At 46.6% G+C, this 15878-nt stretch overlaps 1 protein-coding gene across 2 annotated transcripts in view; it reads right to left on the bottom strand.

Annotated features, from left to right (window-relative positions):
• Positions 1-328: 328 nt before the first annotated feature.
• Positions 329-15878, bottom strand: part of NEXMIF (neurite extension and migration factor) — a 121241-nt gene continuing 105691 nt past the window's right edge. For both annotated transcript variants that reach the window (XM_052673152.1, XM_052673151.1), the window contains exons 3-5: positions 9367-9491; positions 1645-5929; positions 329-961 (exon numbers count right to left, since the gene is read on the bottom strand). In XM_052673152.1, coding sequence (XP_052529112.1) covers positions 793-961; positions 1645-5929; positions 9367-9442 — 4530 coding nt within the window. In that variant the 5' untranslated portion in view covers positions 9443-9491 and the 3' untranslated portion in view covers positions 329-792. The remainder of the gene's footprint in view (positions 962-1644; positions 5930-9366; positions 9492-15878) is intronic.

Here is a 15878-nt window from a genome sequence, read left to right as displayed (position 1 = left end):
GTTTTTATAATTATTTTAGAATTTATCCCAGGTTATTATAAAATATATAAAACTGAGATACAAAGAATTAGCAATGTAACTTTGCATTTCAAATGCTCTTCAGCTACAGGTTTTGCTTTAAGAAAACAGACACTTGAAAAGCAGCTGTTTCGTAGTCTCTAGATGCAGACACTCGAGTTCCTGTCAAACTTACCTGGAGTGTTTTCTGAACTCCTTCACCATTTCAACTCTCTCCTATAATGAAACTCAACATTTCACCATTATGTTTTTCTGCTCATGGTTTTAAAGAGAGGACATTACAATTTCCCAGCATCAGTTTCAAAGTTCCTTGTTTCTTTTTTTTTTCCTTTTTTTTTTTCCTTTTTTTTCTTTTTCTTTATGAGCTTTAAACCACAGGGTGAATCCATGAAATGAGGTAAGTAAATTTGGCACACTTTTAGTTATGTCCATAAAACTTTTGGTAAGTTGTATAAGTGAACAATATTGTTTTCATTGTGAGTTACAGGTGCTTTCAAAGGGGGTGGTTAGTACTTAATAACTGGAATGTATCTAGTAAAATCAAAAGGCATAGCTGCAGAAAACACTCACAACCCAATGTTGATAGAGAAGTAAAAATATATACAATACAGTCACTTGTTCATAGTTTGGCACAATTTTTTGTTGTTGTGGGTAATAGTGCATAAACTACTGTACAACAGTATGACTTTTAAAACAGTCTTTCACAGAGAATACCAGATTAGGTTTGCTTTCAAATAATAAATTCCCACAATTTCAAACTCTTCGCTTCAGCACTTACATCTCAACATACCACAAGGCATATTTTGAAAGGAGCGAACGAAAAAAAACCAAATGAAAAAAAGAAACATCAAACGTCTTTTTTCTAGAAAAGGGAGTCTCTTCTTCAAATACAGGAAAAACCAAAAATGTTGTTTCTGCTTTAAGAAGAATGGAGTCTGATTCCCTGCAGAAAAACCAAACATTTTATGCCATCTTAGTTAGCTTGTGTGGAGTCACCACGACAGGATCAAATGTGCTAAACTCTGACACAGGAGATGAAGCTTTATGATGCAGGTTAGGAGATAAACAGCAGAGGGGGCTAGAAAGCACTCAAAATTGCCACATGAAGCTCAATTATGAATGAGTTTTCATTTTCAAACTAAAGAGCCTTTAGTTTAGAGATCTTGGCTTTTGGATGCATAACCTCTTTTTTTTGTGTTTTGTTTTTTACAAAATGTTCAAAAAAAAGTCTTTCCTTTTCAAAATCATTAAAAAGATCGCGTCATCTTCCCCCCTCCCCCCCAATAAATAAGGAATTAAAAACTGAAGAAGCCAAACAGCAGAAAAGAGTAGCCTTGTTAGTGTTTTGTGGTTTTTTTTTTATAACCCCAGCCAAGCCAGAAATTGGTCATTCTTTTAGGTAGCTTGCAAGTAATAAGTATTTTCATGCATTTAAAAAAAGAAAAAAAGAAAAAAAGAAAAAAAACAACGGAAAAAAAAAAAAGAAAAAAAAAACCAAAATCTGTAAAAGGGGAATGTCTTTTTCATGCAACTTTTGCTTTCAGGAAGGAAAAAATGAGGAACAGCGGGCTTAGCAGGTAGTAGGAAAGTTAAAGGGGCATTCCAGCCAGTTTGGTGCAGCATTACCTCAGTTTCTCAAAAGAAGCTGTCACAGGTGGGTCCTTATGGGTCTGTTCCCGGTCTGTTCGCTTTATCTTACAGTTCTCATCCCTCAGCGATTTAGAACTTGATTTATGACGGTACAGTTTTTTATGGGTAGGTCCGTTATTGCCTAAAGTGCTCAGGTTACTATAGTTTTTATCAAAAAAGGGAGAGTGAACGTCTGTATTGTACCCAGCTGAACAGTTGGGGCGACCAGGGTCGCAGGTGGCTGCTTTGCCGCTTTTACTCGAGCCCTTGTTGTTCGACTTGTGGTTCTTTGCCACTCCCGGCGAGCTGCTGTTCGCCTTCTTCTTAGACTCTTGGGGCGTCCCTGCTAAAATTTTAAGAGTTTTCAGTTTCAGGCTGTTCGACTCCGGCGATCGGAATATGTCCGGCACGCTGTTATGGTTGACAGGTCCCCACAGGGGCTCGATGGAGGCCATCATGAACCTCTGGACGTCTGCCATTCCCGAGGCGATGTTGGACAGGATGTTGGAGGGCTCCTCGAACTCCCTCTGGTCATCATCCAGCAGGCCTGTGGTGCTCCCAAGGCTTGTTTCTGACCAGGCGCTGCCACCGTCCTTCCCCAGTGCCCATTCTCCAGCCAGGCCGTTGTGCTTGCCCAGCTTGCCCGTGGCGGGGCTGCTGTGCTGAATGCCGTCAGCCAGCCCCTTGGGCGCCGAGGCTGGGCTGGCCAGCTGGCTGACGGCCCTGCTGCCACCCACTTGGGCCTTCTCGCTGCTGAGGCTCGCCGCGTTCTTCCCCTTCCTGGTGGATTTGGGTGCCTGCCTGGAGTTCTTCCCTTGCGGCTTATCCGTGCCTTTGTTGGTTTTGGGAGATTTTTTCCTAGTGGTTTTCTGGGAAGAGCTTTGGTTTGTACCCACATTCTTGCTGGATGAACTTTTCCTCTTAGATTTCGACACTTTGCTATTGGTGCTAATTTGACCAGATGGCTCATTAAATGTTGACAAGCATGGTCTTTTTTCAAGAAGGCTGACAGAATCTTCATCGTTGAACATATGGAACTGAAACTGGTGATTATTTAAAGTAAACCCATTATCTGCCTGCTCCTCGGTCTGCAGGACCCCGCAGTTCCACTTGACCTTCTCGGAGCTGCTCAGAGCAGCCTGGGCACTGTCCGGGAAGCCCTTAAGGGTGCCCAAGGGCTTGGTGTCGGAGCCAGCTATCTGTGGGGAAAGGTTGGGAGTGTCTGGAGGGGACATCTCCGAGAGCGATGACTGGCGGAACTTATCGGGTGTGAAGTTGGAGATGTCTAAAAGGTCCGTGGACTCCTTCAAAGGGGTTATTTCATCTATGCTTTGCTGGATCACTAGCTTGGGACTGCAGTGGGCCAAGAAATCGTCATTAATATCATCGTCACCATCCTTTTCGCAGGACTTTAAAGAGCTGTAATTGCTAGAACTAACTGACAATGAACCCACTGAATCAAAGCTAATGAGTCTGCCATCATCTGTACTTAGTGTACCTCGCTGGAAATGAAAGCGCCCCTCTCCATTATTAAAATGACACGACTGATAAGAATCATCAGGCTGCACTTGCTGGCTATCTGGCATGTAATTTTTTTGGTAGAGCAACTTGCTGCTATTCAGATTGACTTGAGGGTAGCTAGAGGCCGGGAGGCCATCAGTGCCTGCTGCACCACCAAACTCGCCTGTCAGTGCTGCGGTATCCTGCAGCTCGCCAGCGAATTCCTGCCGGTTGCCCCCAGCAGCCTTGCTGGCCGGCCACACGCTGCCAAAGGTGCTCTGCTCCATCTCCAGGTGGCCAGGAGACTGCTGCAGCTCAGACTCAGACGGCGGGGACAGCACACAGCTCTGCGACGGCTGCAGGGCAGTGAATGGTTTGTCTGCTGGGATGATGCTGGGGAGTGGGTGCTGCTGCTCAGAGGGATGCTGTGCGAAGTATGAGATGCCGGTGCTGCTCGACAAATCCGAAGCGTCCAATAGTGTCTGCAGATACCCTCCGGGGATCAGGGGTACATTGGTAGTGATATTAGCAGATGGCAGAGGCTTGTCTGAAGAGGAGGTGGATGGTAGGAAAGGAGAATTTTTAGCAATCTTATCCTCATGGCACTCTGAGAGATGGGAGCTGTCTGAAGCACAAGGAACGTTTTCATCCTTCAGATGCACTGCAGAGTCCTGGTTTCCCAGAGCTGGGCAACCCTCCGCCACACTGGCAGCAGCTTTGATTTTCTTACATTTCAACCTGGCTTCACTTTTGAATTTGATCCGGCGGAGCACTTTCCTCTCCGTCCCCTTGTATTCTCGTTCCTGCGATTTGCATTTCACAGCAGCGATGTCCGTGATGTCATTTACGTGTAATCCATTTGCACAGCTGGGGGTGGCAATGGCTAACGCCTGCAGCCCTTTCAGGCCTGCATCCTCCTTACTGCTGCAAGGCTGCTTGTGATCAGAGGAGCAGGAGCCCAGCTTGTTCACTGACTGCTCAATGGCTTTAATTCTTTGAATCCTGTGCCTGTTTGCTAGCTTGCATTTTCGCTTCCGTGGGTGAGGGAGGAACGAAGCATCTGAACCGTTAAGATAGAAATTCTGCTTGTGGTAGAGAGATGATCTGAGCAAATCCAGCCGGCTCTGCTGCCTCTCCTGCCAGAAGCCCTTCAATGGGGCCAGCTTTTCGTATTTACTGAGCAGCTCCTCGTTCAGGGTAACAGTTGTCTCGTTGGCATCCACTTTGCTGAGCTTCACCAGCATATGCTTCTCCCCTTTAAACCTGTTAATGATGATGTACTTGATGATAACAGGGGGTTCCTTGCGAGAGACTTTTCGCCGTTTCTTGGGGCACCACTCGTCGTCATCCTCCTCCTTGGGCCCGTCCGGCAGCCACTCCTTCTTGTCCAGGATCTTCTCGTTCTCAATGGAGTCCACGTCATACAGGTAGTCGTCACTGTATCGCACTTTCCTCTTTGCCCGCAGCCCATAGTTCTGCTGGATGAAGGAGCTGGAGTGGTCCCGGGACAGGTACCGGCTGCAGTCCTTTATATCCCGCAGCACATCGTAGGAGGACTCTGTGCATGTGCTGTCGTCGCTGAACTCCCCAGAGTCCTCTGTGGAATTCACAGAGTCCAAGAAGTGGCTCCTTTTAGGGCCCACGTACTGCACCACCTCCGTGCTGTTGCAAGATTTATTTAAGGCAGCTTTCTCCTCCTCCTCACCATCCTCTTCCTCGCCGTCCTCCTCCTCTTCCCCCCAGATGATGCCTTCTTCGGACTTGAACTGAGAAGGGTCGGTGGCACCACCGGGTCCCCTTTTCAGGGTGCTCCTGCTGTCCCTTTTGGTGCAGTTGCCGAAGACGCTGGGGAAGAAGTTGAACTGGGCATCCTCTTGTAGGGCGGTGGTCTTCTCCCGCACGTTGTCCTGGAACGACTCGTATCTGATCTTTAAGGAGCAGACGTCGCTTCCCAAGGTCGAATCGTCATCATCAAACATGTAGTTATCCACATCTTCCTCAGAAAACAGATTTACAGAAAGCTCATTTTTGGAGCATAGGTCAAGCAGCTCAATTTTACTTTCACTAATGAAAGATTCAAAATAGCCCCATTCCTGGTTGGGATTTGTTAGTAAGGGTTCCTCACCATTGCATTTGTCTAATAGTAATCCCTCGTAATAATTTTTCTGAGTGGGGTCCTCTGAATCACTGTCAGATTTTTCTGCATCTCTTTTGTCCGCTGCCCTCGATTTATGCATAGGGAAGCTTAAAAGCTGGTCTGAAAGCAGTTGATCCCCATATCTCATGGTTTCTCCTGTGCTCATGCAGTGAATTCCTATATCAGAGACCGAACAGGTGTCATAATCCCTATTTATATCCCCCACTTTCAAGCTTATTCCCGGCTCCGCATCAATGCCGTCCTTTGATTCAATGAAGCAGCCCAGGCAGGTCCTGCTCGGCTGCATCAGGCAGTCTCCGGTCAGGGCGGACATGCCTCCAGGCTCCATCATGCTGAAGGGAGCCTTCTCACAGTCGCCCGGCAGAGACCAGGAGCTCATGCCCTTCGTCACGCAGGACGTGAGGGAGATGGCGTGTGCCGAGGAGTCGTCTGAGGTGTGCTCAGGGACATCGGTGAGCCGCAGTGGGGACGGCGGGCTCAACGAGCAGGGCTTCTTGGCAGGCAGGGCTGGCAGCACACGGTGGCACGCCTGGGTTTCCTTTGGGGCTGCTGTCAGGGCTGGGAAGGCGTCGGTGGTGTCGGCAATACTGTATGGCCTCTCCTCGCCGTCCGAGGTTCGTAGCTCTGGAGCAGTGGGAGGAGAGGAAGGGAGAAAAAGAAGAGTTTACAGATCTTGCAGCCCCGTCACCATGCTCCCCCTCTAGCTGGGTTCAGGGGGGACCTGTCCCCCTCTGCAGGGTTGCAGGCTCCTTCCCCCAAGATCACACTCTCAGAGCTAATTAATTTCATGATGTACAAAAACCAAAGAGGTAAACAATCTGCCCCCCACAGCCAGCTGGAAGAGGTACAAGATTATGTTTAAAAAACGGAAACCATCCGTTCTTTCCTCCTAATATACATACTGTTACCTGGATACTCCCTTTCAAATCTGACAAGGTTATTAAAAAACAAAACAACTCTAATAAAAACGTTCCCATTAACATTTACAAAACTAACAGAAAAGTGAGATTCTTAAAGAAACAAAGCATCCTCCTGGCAGTGCCTGCAGCTGAAACGCACCTGAGCTGCTGCAGGGTCACAGAGTTAGGGCTGCTTTAAATCCAGAAGCCTTCCTGCCACTGTCCGTGCGCAGGGAAAGCAGGCGGCGGTGGAGAGCTTAAAGCAATTATTAGAATTACTGCTGGTTTTGCAATTCTTTCCATTTTACCTAATCTTTAAAATGTCTTTTGCGTTCTGTAAGGTGTTTTGTTTGTTTTTTTTTTAGCTTAAGGATTTTTATTTTCTTTGCCTGATAGTAGATTTTTATGGCAAAGTAAAATCATTTATCTGGCTTCTGGCTCAGCAGATGGTACGACCCTTGAAATGGAAATGTCTTTTCATCCATGAACATGCTCTGATATCTCCATATTAAAAAAATACACAAATGTGTAATTCATAATAACCAGAGACCTCTGCTACCCTCAAGGTGACTCCCAGTGCTCACATCACGGCACGTCTTACCTGTTAGGCCATTTCATGGAAAGCTGCAGGTCTGTGTGGCAGGGCCCTGCTCTTTGTGAGCAGAGGAGCACTGAAAAGAATGTGGAGGGGCATGGCCTGGCCCCACCAGGAAGAAACAGCAGCCTCTCCAGCACAGCTGGGACTGGGATGCTCACACAGAGCTGGCAAACATGGGAAGGAGCTCCTCGCTACACAGTACGGAGCTGCTCTGCTGCACGTGTTCCCCAGAATCCCACCGATGTGGCCCCGAAAGCTGCCGCTACTTCTGGGCTCCTGGTAGCCTCAGGAATGGAGCCACTACTGAAGACTTAAGTCAGGACAAGGAAGCTACAGAATAGGCTTGAACAACTTTAAAAATGCTAAGCAAACCAAATCAGAAATCCAATGCAATGCCTGTATGCATCCTGAAGAGACAGACTTGCTGGAAACTGGTGCTGTCTCCCTCCCTCAAAAAGGGTTAAAAACCAAAATAAAGCTCATTTCGGGTTCCTCCCACCATTTTTAGATTAGAAATGCAGAGGTGGTATCTTTTTCCTTAAGTAGCAAAACAAATTAACCAATGCACTTCCACCTTACAAGTGAAAAAAAATAAGAATCAGCTTGGAGCTGAGAGGAAGCATGGAAAATTTGAGGATAAAAGAAGACTATGAATGCTGCAGCACTTGAAGAAAGGGGGAGGCGGAGAGCTGAAATTCAGTCTTACACAGAGATGCTATAATATAAAATATACTGTCTGTAGGTGTGTTTTTTTAAGGTTTATACTTGTAGAAGTGAACTTAACTCTTGTGAAATACAAATACCAAAACTTGATTTTGTAGAGGTTTTATTGTTCCAAAATCAGGCATGCAATCAGTGAAACTCCAAAGTAAATAACACTCCAAGAAGACTGCAATTAAAAAAGAAAAACACTGGAACACCAAAAAACTTTTTCAGCTTTAACTCAACAACTGCCCAAAATCAGACAGTCAGCCTTAGCAGAGGAATGCTGATCATCCCACTATGAATCAGCCCCAAAAGGAGGCCCATCCCTGAGCGTGCATTACAGCATCCTACGGGCTGCTCTGGATTAAGCCCAAGCAGTGCAGTGAGCACCAACTTACAGTGAGGGTGAGATGATTCAAGAAGCAACACCCCTATGTCATCAATAGGGAGGTGGTGGCATTAGAGCAACTCGCTGCTTGGGATTCAGCAGCAACTCCTACACGACAATGTTTAATTAAGATCTGTTTAATTGAATTTCATAGAAATGGTGTCAGGTTCTAGAAATCACCTCAGTCTTTAATGAGGAGGTACTGTCTGCCAGATGAGACGAGGGGAGCGTGGCTAGAAAACCTCCTTGTAGCTCCTGCAGGTGCCACAAGCTGTGGCTGTGGCTTTACATCCTGCCTCCATGTGTGAGGCATTTCTGAATGCGATGGGCTGGTGAAGATAGAGATCTTCAGAACTGCATCGTACAGGAAAGTGCAGGCGTACTCTTCACCTGCCTCCAGCACGTGTTGTGGGGACCTCAGGGCACCTGTGTGTCTGGAGTTGCTCCAGGTTTTAGTAATGAATGAGAACAATGTTTGCTTCTGTGCATTCTCACTGAGTAAACCTCACGTTGACAAGACAGAAGGATTTGAACGCACACGGCGCTGGAGAACAGAGTACTAGATATCTTACAGGGACCAATTTACACACAGTGCAAGATTTGTAGGTCAATACAAATTCTGAAAAGCCATGAAAGTAACCACAAAAACACAAAGAACTGAAAACACTGAGTTCTGCTTCAACACCAGACTGCTGCTGCACTTACTGCGGCTAGTGACAGGAAGGCCAAATAAACGACACAAAGAAAATGCTCTGAGGAATTTTATTTCAATCGGGTTTTCAGGCAACACAGCCCCTGCTGCTCCAACCAACCTGGTGTTTTTGAAAGCAAGTAAGGAATAGATTACGCCAACATTAGTCAGATAGTTGGGGCAGGCAGCTAGAAGAGGCTGGTTGGTCCCAGCAGTGCTGCAGAGGCTCCCAGGATGGTGACCATGACCAGCAGTACGACTCCTGCACACAGGTGTTACAGGCCAAGCGATGGGCTGCAGAACAAAGGTAGCACTGAGCTCCCAGGTCTGACCTTCCCTACCGGTCACTGCTAACCCAGCTCTCTTACTTCTGCCCAAGCTCCAACTTGCCCTAAATTTGTAGGAACCGAAAATCCTCCATCAAATCTGCCTGAGAGTGGCTTATGTAATTGCGAAGAGGGGGAAAGATTCCCAACAGAGGGGATACATAATCTCATAAGACTTTTTTCCCTAGGAAACCAAACTAAAATCTATAATTCAAACTGCGTGTGCACAAAAACATTTCCAACCATGCATATGCATGGGCAAAAGCAGTACTTGTTGAGACCTAAAAAGCTGTACATCCATAGCTGGAGTACAGAAAATATCCATTTCCTGTACGGCTCCGCATTGTAGAGATACCTGCAAACCACTAGAATTAAATACATGAAAGGAATTAGAAAAATAAGTTGGCTTGTGAGTTGTCACTGCTCCCTCACGTGCTGTAATTAAGTTCCTTACCATTTTCTTTCACCCCATTAATCAGGATAGTTTCTTGGTCTTCTGAGGCACAATCCTGCTCTTGTTGGTCATCCATCAATTTAACCTCTTTCTGTTCATTCCATGCCCCACTGCATCTGGCCAACCTGCACATTTCCAGAAACATAACCACAGTCAGTACAATTCCCAAAATCAGCTCAAGGAACCGTGAATAAAAAATAACGACAATAAAAATAAACACACAACATTACATGCTGCCCTTGCCCTGCTTAAGAGGACAAATGCTATTTATTTAGGCTATCGTATTTTCATTTTTCTACTCCAAAAGCCAAGTCCAACACATTTCAGCAGGGTTAAAATGATATATATCCCAATTTCCTTCCTCAAAGTCCCGCTTTAGAAGGTGGAGTGGTGTTCTACACTTCCAAAGCGCCTTTCATGTCACCTGAAATTGCTTTGCAAAAGCAGGCAAGCGTTATTATCCCTGTTTGGCAGACAGGTTAGCAGACACACAGAGAGGAGGGGACTCGCCCCAGGTCTGACAACAGCAATTCTATGGCAGAGTTGGAAGAAAAACTCAGATGTCCCAAGTAATAACAGCTCCGCAAGCTGCCAGATAGTACTCTCCTCATCCAGGCACTGCCAGGCACGAGAAATTTCACCTAAGGAGCTTTCTGGAATAAGTATCTCCAGTCTCATTTGTCACTGAAAACACTTCTTCACCATCAGAACTCCTTCCTCAGAGAGCTGCTCTCGTTCCCATGCCACCTACCAGCACTCACAGTCCATAACCATATTAAAATTCCTCTTGGTCCCATTTGCATCCATCATTTCTTGGAGGCATCAAACCTAGGATCCAGATCAGGACCAGGTCCTCTCCATTCCTCTGCTGAAAATGCCCCATGTTGAAATCGCTGCTGCCCAAGGAGAGGAACATGGTGTAGTGGAGACACAGCTGAGTCCTGGCACAGGCAGCAGGGAACAACCAGATGAGCGGGGACTGGACCACTTCAACCAGAAATCACAGACTGAATCTGCCTGTAACTTCTGGCAACCTGAACTCAACTTTCACTCTCTCACAACAGATAATAGATGGAAGCACTGGGCTTTTTTTTGTTTTTAAATCAACATTTGTCAATGCCTCATCTTCCCACAGTACTCACTGCCCTGGGTTCAGCAGCCAAACTTCATTGATATTCAGATTTGCAGTGAAGCCCTCTTAATTAATGTGAAATCTTTACAACCGTCTTAGTAAGCAAAACCTTCACTGAACTTAAAGATGTTGTGACACCAAGAGTAAGATAAGAATAACAAGCATCAGTAACCCAATTCCTTTGCATATTTAGAAGAATATTTAACTAACCCGCCGAGTTTTACTGCGATGCAAATCCATATTTCAAAGCTCACGACAAATCGCTGGCTCCAGTAAGCCTTCTCTCCCTCGCTGGCACCCTGGGCTGCCACCAAGGCTGACAAAAGGCAGCTGAGCTCAGCTGAGGAGCTCCAAGCTCCAAACCACACACCAGGCTGGAGAACTTACGTGTAACTTGAAGTAGATTAACTTTTAAGTATGAAAGCTGCTCAGTGTTTTTGAGAAACGGCCTATAACATCATGCCTCCTTAGTAACACCGGCCTGTTGAATGGGAGGCTGAAGCAATAGGTGGGCCAGCAAGGCTTCTGGGAGCTGCTGTTAGTGGCACGAGAAAGCTTTGTGAGAAGGAAAAGCTGAGTTATTATTTACGGATACCCAACAGACTGTAATTTGCTAGATGGGTTTTGTACATCTTCATAGTTTGCGAGGTGCAAGAAACCTTCCATGTGAACTGACTGTAGGTGGGTCAGGCTGGAGTCCAGAGTACTCGGCTATGGATGCTCACACATCTCAACCTGCTGCTCACGGGTTCGCCTCAAAGCACTCAAAGAGCATTTGTGGATGATCAGACTGGCATCTTTACAACACAAACAGATCAGCATTCCTGTCTACTCTGATCTCTGCTGCCTTTCTGAAGCACAGAGGTAATGCTCCAAGAGAGTTTCATCTGTGCCAGCTCATGCTGGGGCATTCTTCCTTCCCCAGGGAGCAGGACACGGCACCCAGCAGGCACCCACTGTGACTGCAGTCCCTCTGCTGGGCCCCAGCTGTGGGGCTGGCTGCACTGTGGCACGCTGATAATTCTGCTCGTGGTTTTTCCTGATGGTCACTGGCAGATGCAAAGTGAAATGGAGAGGCCATGCTGTAGCACTTCACTGGTGACACTCTGTACCTGAGGAATTTCCACACTTTCCCAGATTATTTTTTACCTTACTGACATGCTGGCCTCCCATGCACCTTGTAGTAATGCACGTGGTACCTTCTGTGCTGTATAAAATGAACCACCTTTTGCTCAGTTTCAGCCTGCAGTCCTAAAAGGATGGGCTCAGAAATATGGCCTCAGTCCTAGACAGGACTCTGAGTATGGCTGCTATATAGATATTTAATAATAATAACATTCATCAAGAGAGTCACGGCAATATTTCACGTGATCCAAATACACAATGTAGATGAGGATACTACCAACCCTTTCTCACTGTTCACTGTGTAACCTATAGGAACCAGGCTGAAGGACAAGAGATGATCCAGAACTTGCTGCAGAAAGATTAATTCTGCACATCAAGTCTTTGCTTAGCAGCAAAACAAGATGAGGCCTATGGCCACATCTTCCCTCTACCCACATCACTCAGAAGCACAAGCATCATCTCTGCACCGGTTTGCTGACCTGATTTTTTGCCAGGGTTTATCTGTTTATAGCAATTTGGTGTAAAATGCCACATGTGGCCTGTTTTCAACTGGTAACATAATCATATTAAAATAAGAGCTTGCGATGAATAAAACATAATACAAAAGCAAAAACAATGATTCTCCAATAATGTGGATTTGTCTTTTGCAGTGCACAAAAGATGTCCAGAGAGAAAACTAATGTGGACATAAAACACCAGCAGGCTTACAAAGAAGGATCCCAGGCACTATTAGGAAGGCATCATCCTATTGCCACTGGGACTTCTTGAAGGAGACAGGAGCAAGGTCTTACGTGTGTGTTTGCAGATGCGTCCCTGCCTGCTGGCTGCTTGCTGCTGGGGTGTGACTGTGGTTCGTGCTGCCCTGGGGCTGCCTGCCAGCTGCGCATGTTGGAGGTGGGATCTGCAAGCGAGATGTGAGGGTAGCTTTGCTTTCTGACCCTCATCACTTCTCACCACGTGTCACAGGCAAACCTCATGGAGACAGCGGGACTCGCTGTGCAAAAGCCAAGCTACAAGCAAGCAGGCAGTTGGACAGTCAGAGACAGAAAAAGACAGCCTATAGGTGGGGAACCTGGGTGATTTTTCATCCCCTGTTGTAATTTTTTGGGATGCAAGTGCACAGGAGGGAGGGAAACGCAGAAGGAAAGTTTCTGGTGGATGTAAACCAAAGACTGGAGAAGACAAAAAGGATGATGATATGCAAGAACGAAGGAGCTGTGCCTGCAGACAACTGCTTGCTCGACTGAAGTACCTTGAGCGTAGAGCTGAGTTCTAGAAACGAGCTGGAAAGAATTGAAAGGAATTCAGAGAGGGGATCTTCAGATATGGCTGAAGAGAGATGAAGTGTAAATGAAACAGACAATTTAAGGTTTGCAGGGACCTGCTGAACAAGAGGACCTCTCCAGAGCACTGTGACAACAGGTCAGCTCCCAAGGTGGACAGGGAGAAACGCCAGCAACTGTGAAATAAAACTGACAAAGGGGCTTGACGCAAAGCAGAACAAGAAGAAACCGAAGACTGGGAATAACAAAGTGGAGAAGAACAGCTGGGTCTCCGGTAAGAAAAGCTAAACCAACAGAGAGCTGGGGTATAAAGGTGATCGGCAGAGAATATAGTGGGTAGCAGGAGAGCTGAACAGAGCCATATGCAGACAGAAGAACAAAGGGGAGAGGCTTCGGCTTGCAGACACCATCCAGCCATTGAAGACACACACAACTGAGGTCACACTATTATGAAGAAGCAGCAGGAGGAAATTCAGTCACTAGCTTGAAGTTTATGAACTTGACTGGAGCTGGAGTGGATGGAGGAAGATGATGGTGAAAGCCATGGTGTCGGACAAACTCCAGCTCTCTGGAGGAGGAGAGCAGGAGCACGGCATGCCAGGCTGGGCTTCAAGGGCAGGCAGGGTGGTTCAGTCACAAGGAAGAGTTCCTAAGGACAGCCGCGTCCTGACTGCACCGTGTACTTTGGGATCTGCTAAGATCACAGCTGGCATAACTGAAAAATGTGCTGGCTATGAAAGGAGATGGAAAGAAAGGAGTTGCAGAAAGCAAGCACTGGAGCTGGAAAATAATCCAACTTGCTTTCAGCAAGAGATGGACAAATTAATGGGCAGAAGGACAGGAAACAATTGCCTGTGATAGCAGCACACAGAACTCCGTGACCTGGAGAAATCCCTTTCAGTCATGCAGCTGATGTCAGCGGAAGGACTGCAAGTGCCTCAGAAAAAACTTCACCACCACAGCTGAGAAAATTCTCCCCTTCTCACGTCTTCTGTACATTTTCCCACTACTCATGATAACAGGGTTGTGCAAAAGCTGTTAGCAACAAGATCGTGTGCAGATGTCTGGCAGAACACCAACAAACACCGAAAGTGGATCCTCCCATTTACCTCCTGTCACTTTGGGAGCAGGTCCGTGGCCTTGGAGCATGTGCTCTTCAGCTCAGCTGGCCACATAACCCAACACTTTTTTGCATTTTTCTTTAAAAACCCACCTGATGATTGAGAAGCCTCATGGGCGTCACTACTGCTGGAGCATCTGTCTCAGAAGACAAACGCGGTCAGAGTAATGCCCAAGCTGAGGCTCCGTGAGCCCCCTCTGCTCCTGGTGACATGGCAACAGCCCAAGCACACTCAATATGACACATCTTGTCAGTTAGCTGGAGTAAAATGAATGTATTTCTTTGGCTATGAATTCAACAGAGTAAGTATGCAAAGCAACAACAACACGAACAACACTCCCTACAGGAAACAAAACTGAGGGGTGCCAATTATTTACCTACAACAGAGGAGGAAATGCTCGAATTACAAAGCTAAAACATCTGGGCATGTTTCCATGTTCAAGTCAAGCAAAGGACAGGCTTTATGTGCACTTAGAACAGACACATTTTTATACAGCCTGGATTTAAGCACTTTCTTACTGTATCCGTTTTACAAGGGTGAAAGGTTTACACAACTGCGAGGGAAAAATGCCTCGGCTCAAAGCTTGTCCTCTACAAAGACAGCACCAAGCTGCTTTGCTTCTTTCTCACCCCAAAAACACCTTTTTCCCCAGCAGGGGAATCCTGAAGGCTGTCTGCACAGTGCACATGTGAGGGTCCACCCTTTGCTGCTGCCGGAGGTGCTGTGGGGTGAGGACGTGCCCAGGGGCTGCCATGGAGCAGCCCTGCAGAAAGCCTTCCTCCTGCATGTGCTCTCCCTCGAGTGGCAGTGGGCTCTGGCTCCTGAACTCCTGCAGCAGCAATGGGTCAGCAGTAGCCTGGAGGCACTCAGAGCTGGCCATGCCTGCCATGGAACCAGTGCCTGGTGGCGTGGATGATGCCCATGGCTGTGAGCATCTCCTCGTTCAGATGTCCCCAGCACCAGCATCATCCTGTTGGAGCTTAATATACACCCGAGCAGAGAAAAAAAAATCCACCAGGTAAAAATAAACAGCCTACTAGACTGACTGAAAGCCCACCTACACAAATGGGAATTGTATTAGCTGGACTAGATTATGGGTTAATGATAGCTGTTCCATAATTAAAGTTGTGAGAGTGTTTCAGCTTGAAGCTGAATAAACAAAAGGTCACAAGCATCCAGACAAAGCCCAGCGTGCCAATTCCTATTTGCACACACCTTTAACAAACCAAGAGCTTTTATCTGTTGTAGATCATGAGGGTGGATGAAGAGGGAGCATCCACAGTGCAGGAAAATCTTTTTACGGAGAAGTGGGGGAAGAAGCGAAGCAGAAGATGTGGCTTTTTTCTGCGGAGTTGTGAATAAGCGCAGGTGTTGGAACGAGTTCTATATATGCGGTTAGATCGTTCAGAAAAAGAGCTTTAGAGAAATTAATTACATGTCAGAGCCTCTGACAGGTCTTTTAAGAATTATGATACTTTTGAATGAAAACATTATATACTTAAAAAGAAATACCATGTAAATGTCTCTGAGATATTTACATTCAGTGGAGTAATAGTAGAAAAGAATTCAGCTCTCTCCGCAGTACAAATGGATGCTGAACATGCTGCGCTTCTCCTAACAACATCTTCTGCCCTTGGTGGACTTCATTAACTCTCAGGCAGAATTAAAAGATCGAGTTCAGGGCCATCTGCCACGAATCAGATGCAAACAGCAGTAATGCTCTCTCAGAGTGCTCCCCGGGCTGCAGCCCTGACCAAAGCAAGGCCACTGTGCTGCACGCTTCCTCTGCGCTCACCAGGGCAGCGAGGCCTGCAGAGAAAAATATCTTCTTGATATTTCTCTTTTCCCCAT

The sequence above is a fragment of the Tympanuchus pallidicinctus genome, unplaced genomic scaffold (genome assembly GCF_026119805.1).
Source record: "Tympanuchus pallidicinctus isolate F22 unplaced genomic scaffold, pur_lepc_1.0 scaffold13, whole genome shotgun sequence".
Taxonomy (NCBI): domain Eukaryota; kingdom Metazoa; phylum Chordata; class Aves; order Galliformes; family Phasianidae; genus Tympanuchus; species Tympanuchus pallidicinctus.
The sequence above is the reverse complement of the archived record's forward strand: the minus strand, read 5'-3'. Positions and strand labels throughout refer to the sequence as shown.